The sequence below is a fragment of the Olea europaea genome, unplaced genomic scaffold (assembly GCF_002742605.1).
Source record: "Olea europaea var. sylvestris unplaced genomic scaffold, O_europaea_v1 scaffold9445, whole genome shotgun sequence".
Taxonomy (NCBI): Eukaryota; Viridiplantae; Streptophyta; class Magnoliopsida; order Lamiales; family Oleaceae; genus Olea; species Olea europaea.
In genome coordinates, this window is record NW_019267941.1 from 1 (window position 1) to 5,240 (window position 5,240).

General features: G+C 36.2%; 2 protein-coding genes across 2 annotated transcripts; both read left to right on the forward strand.

Annotated features, from left to right (window-relative positions):
* Nucleotides 1–204: 204 nt before the first annotated feature.
* Nucleotides 205–2,275, forward strand: LOC111392613 (probable leucine-rich repeat receptor-like protein kinase At1g35710; the record flags this gene model as incomplete). The annotated part of the gene is made up of 2 exons (XM_023017972.1): nt 205–1,147; nt 1,292–2,275. Coding segments are annotated over 2 exons (1,815 nt in total), but the record flags the coding sequence as incomplete, so codon positions are not given.
* LOC111392612 (MDIS1-interacting receptor like kinase 2-like) lies at nt 2,205–3,341 on the forward strand. The gene is made up of 2 exons (XM_023017971.1): nt 2,205–2,952; nt 3,034–3,341. The coding sequence occupies exons 1-2, from the start codon at nt 2,205–2,207 to the stop codon at nt 3,339–3,341; spliced, it is 1,056 nt and encodes a 351-aa protein (XP_022873739.1).
* Nucleotides 3,342–5,240: the final 1,899 nt, after the last annotated feature.

Below are 5,240 nucleotides of genomic sequence, written 5' to 3' on the forward strand. Positions count from 1 at the left end.
TTTGGAGTTTATTGCATTGATGGAAGTGTTAATAGGCTGAACCTCACAAATGCAAGCATTCATGCCTTCTTCTATGAGTTTCCATTCTCATCGTTCCCAAGTCTCGCTTATATAGATCTCTCAATCAACCATCTTTTTGGCACCATTCCACCTCAAATTGGTAAACTCTCCAAACTTGTCTATCTTGATTTATCAACCAATTAGTTTACAGGAACTGTTCCAGCACAAATAGGTAAACTCTCCAAACTCAACTATCTTGATTTATCAAACAATCAATTTACAAGTCAAATTCCAACTTCGTTAAGTGGATTAACTAGTTTAAGAACTTTGTATCTCCATACTAATCAACTTTCTGGTCCCATTCCTCCCGAGTTGGGAAAGTTGACATCACTCCAGGACCTAGAATTGAGCACGAATAATCTCACAGGTCAAATTCCTACTTCGTTGAGAGCATTAACTGCTTTAAGAACTCTGTATCTCCATACTAATCAACTTTCTGGTCCCATCCCTCCCGAGTTGGGAAAGTTGACATCACTGCAGGACCTAGAATTGAGCACGAATAATCTCACAGGTCAAATTCCTACTTTGTTGAGTGGATTAACTAATTTAAGAACTCTGTATCTCTATGAGAATCAACTTTCTGGTCCCATCCCTCCCGAGTTGGGAAAGTTGACATCACTCCAGGACCTCACACTTGGCACCAATCATCTCGCGGGTCAAATTCCAACTTCGTTAAGTGGATTAACTAGTTTAAGAACTCTGTATCTCCATACTAATCAACTTTCTGGTCCCATCCCTCCCGAGTTGGGAAAGTTGACATCACTCCAGGACCTCACACTTGGCACCAATCATCTCGCGGGTCAAATTCCAACTTCGTTAAGTGGATTAACTAGTTTAAGAACTCTGTATCTCCATACTAATCAACTTTCTGGTCCCATCCCTCCCGAGTTGGGAAAGTTGACATCACTCCAGGACCTAGAATTGAGCATGAATAATCTCACAGGTCAAATTCCTACTTCGTTGAGTGGATTAACTAGTTTAAGAATTCTGTATCTCTGTGATAATCAACTTTCTGGTCCCATCCCTCCCGAGTTGGGAAAGTTGACATCACTCCAGAAGCTAGGATTGGGTACTAATTATCTCATAGGTAAAATCCTGGTTCCATTTGAGAACCTCAGCCATTTAAAATTTTTTAGTCTATCTCGAAACCAACTCTCTGGTTCTATTCCAAGTGAACTAGGGAAATTGAAGAAATTGATCAATGTGACTATGTTCTCTAATCATTTTTCAGGTGATTTGCCAGAATTTTGTGGTGGAAGAGTATTAGAAATATTTTCAGTGAGCTCCGATAGACTTTCAGGACCAATCCCTGAAAGCCTGAGAAAATGCTCCAGTTTAGTTAGACTCCGGATTGATCACAACCAGCTTTTCAGAAATATTTCCGAAGAATTTGGTGTATATCCAAATTTGACCTTCATGGACCTAAGTAGCAATAATTTCTATGGTGAACTCACGAACGTCTGGGGTCGTAACAAACAACTACAAGCTCTGAAAATTGCAAAGAATAACCTTACAGGGAGTGTTCCTCCAGAATTTGGAAGTTTAAGTCAACTGCAAGTAATCGATCTTTCTTCAAACAAGTTACGTGGGGAGATCTCGAAGGAAATTGGAAAGTTAACTTTACTTCTAAATCTATATTTAGAGGATAACCAACTTTCCGGAGGTATACCTGAAGAATTGGGATCACTTTCACGTCTAGAAAACCTAGACCTTTCTAGAAACGAACTGACAGGTCAGATACATGGAAATTTAGTGAACTCTGAGCAGTTGCATTACTTGAATTTGAGCTTCAACTATTTAAGCCAGAGAATCCCTCATCAGCTTGGTAAGTTAATCCATCTATCTGAGATGGATATGAGTAATAATCTACTCACCGGAGAAATACCATCTGAACTACGATTTTTGACAAGCCTAGAACTGTTAAACCTCTCCCACAATCACCTCTTAGGACTCATTCCTAAGAGTTTTGAAGAAATGCCAGGCTCAATGGACATTGATATATCCTATAATCAGTTGGAGGGTCCAGTTCCTAGCGGCAGAGCCTTTCAAAATGTCTCTATAGAACAACTACAAGGAACAAAGGATTGTGTGGCAATATTGTAGGATTACGACTATGTAAAAGCCCATCTAGAGTTAAAAACAAGATGTGGAGTGAGCACAAGCTCATTTTGACAATTGCTACCCCTCTTCTTTGTGCTTTACTTCTATTTACATTCATCGGGATCCTCATCATGTATAAATGCAGAAAGATGAATCCAATGACAGTAGATGATGATTTGCTCACCATACTCGATGGAAAACTCAGGTATAAAGACATCTTAGAGGCCACAAATGGATTTGATCCAGCTTTTTGTATTGGAAAGGGAGGGTGTGGAAAGGTTTACAAGGCACAACTTTCATTAGAAAAAATAATAGAAGGGAAAAGACTTCATTCCTCATTTGAAATGCTTACAGTAGCAATCAAAAGACTTCATTTATCATCTGAAACGGCAAACTTTGAAGCTTTCCTGAGTGAAATAAGAGCATTGACAGAAATCAGGCATCGGAACATTGTGAAACTTTATGGCTTCTGCTCAAATGATCAAAACTCACTTTTGGTCTATGAATACCTTGATAGAGGTAGTTTGGCAAAAACCCTAAGCATCGATGAAGAAGCTAAGAAATTGGATTGGCCTAAAAGGGTTAATATCTTGAAGGGCGTAGCTCATGCTTTATCTTACATACATCATAGTTGTTCTCCTCCAATTGTTCATCGAGACATATCCAGCAACAACATTTTGCTTGATTCACAGTACGAGGCTCATGTTTCAGATTTTGGTACTGCTAAGTTTCTAAAATGCGATTCATCGAATTTCAGCTCTCTTGCAGGCACATATGGTTATTTCGCTCCTGGTAATATTTTTTTTCCTTAATTTCATTCACGGAATATGTATACATGATTTTGATTGTATTCTTTCCCTATTTTATGGGCAGAACTTGCATACACAATGAAGGTTACTGAAAAGTGCGATGTGTATAGCTTTGGAGTGTTAGCATTGGAAGTGATCAAAGGAAAGCATCCTAGTGAATACATTCAATACTTAACAACTCTATCAAATGGAGATTTACGGATGGAAGATCTGTTGGATCCGCGCATTCTTTATCCCACTCGAGAAGAAGAAGTTATTTTGATGTCCGTTGTTAAACTTGCAATTGAATGCCTGCACTCCAATCCACAACATCGGCCAACTATGTACAATGTTTCTGATATGCTAGTGCACCGACCACCTTCAAATGAGTGATGTCTGGGTAAAAGAAATGAATTGTTTTTATGTATTTTGTACATTTCATGCATTACTACTAGTAAGGTTTTTCTAGGCAAAGAAGTTTTCTTCTTGTTTTAACTTAGGTTTACTATGTATTGTTGTTTCGCAAGATTGGCTTGCCAGGTCATATGAATTTGTTAAATTTATTCTTGAAACCCAAGTATATATACTACTCTTTGTAATTCAACATTGTAGCTACCGTTAAAATGAAATAATAACATAACGTAAAAGAGTTGGAAAAATATAATAGTTTATACTAATATTATTTTATATTATAACTAACACAAATTAAATTAAAATAGTAACTAAATAAATAAATTGAATTTATAAAGCTTTCTCAAAACTTTTGTTTTAACACGAATATCCTAATAGTGGGTGGCGTCGACGTAGAGGATTGGGAAATCGAGGCTAGGACCCATTCCCCGTCAACCTATCTTTATTTTTATGTCCTTACACTTATATCGTAATTAAAAATCCAAACCTTCCTTGACTCTTGTTTTTTTACATTTTTTAGTTTCTAAATTTAATTTATATCTGAAAACAAATCCCTGTGTCAACTCTTATTTTTAATTGTTTTCTGTTTTTAATTTACATCACAGTAAAATAAATAAGATAGGTAGAAAATAATAAATTAGTGAAATGAGAAAATTGGAGCCAAAAATTGCATGCCACCCAACACTGAGCCATTCCTAGCAACGCACTCTTAGAGAAAGCTGCATGACGAGAACAAGTGCTGTAAAATTAGGATTTCAACAAGTTTAGAGAAATCATCTGTGTTAAAAAATTACAAAAACCTTTCTTGTTTCAAGTTTGAATAACTGATATCTCACATGAAATCTTAATTGTTTTCAATAAATACACAACCTCCCTTACTTAAAATATTATTAATGTTAAAGTTTTAATTCATTGGATTCTTGAAGGTAAACTAAGTCAGAGCTTTTGCATTTGCAGGCGATTTTCAGTTTCTCATACTATCCCCTATAACTATGTCAATATGCCACATGTATGTGTGCGTATTTCATGGGGTTTTGAAATAATGAAAAATTGTTTAGATACTTATTCTGTATTTACATAGATTTGACCTACATTCTACTATATTGAGATATCGAGATTTCTTCTATCTATTCTCATAAAGATTATTATCTTAGCAATAGTGTCTCTACGCATAGTGAATTAAAATTATGGGGATACAATAGAATATTCGTAAGCCTCGAAAATACTATAAGGTGCTCAAAAATGGTCGAAATAGTCAAATAGGAGGATCACTATGATGTATACAGGAAAATATAGCTTTCCCGGCCAACCTTTCTCTGACCAACCAAATTCTAGTTGGTGAAAACACTCTTATAATGACCAATAGAAATACTTGGTTGGCAATATTGTTACCAACCAAGAATTTACCGACCCAATAAAATTAGTCAATAATAAGTCTTTTACCGACCAAAATTTTCCCACTAATGTATAAATAGTTGGTAAAATAGTATTTACCGGCCCAAAAATGTACTGGTAGGCAAAAATGAGACATATTTGCTGACAAAAATTAAAAACAATTGGCCAAACTAAGATTTATTTTTAGCGGGTCATGGCGCGAAAATATTTACCGACTAAATAAATGTAGTCGATAAATATCTTGGACTGGGCCAAAAATTGTGGCGGGATATGTGGGCCCACAATTAATTGGATTTACCCAAACTACGTAGGCCGAAAATTAACGTTGTCTTCTCCATTTCCAATTTCCTTTAGCCGCCCTTTCCATTTCTCTCAGTGCCTCGAAGTTGTTGGGTGCATTTTTAGTGTAACCCGATGCTTTCTCTCCATTTCCAAGAGCTGTCCTTCTTTCTCCATTTTCAATCTTAAATTAAGTTTTCAGTTTTG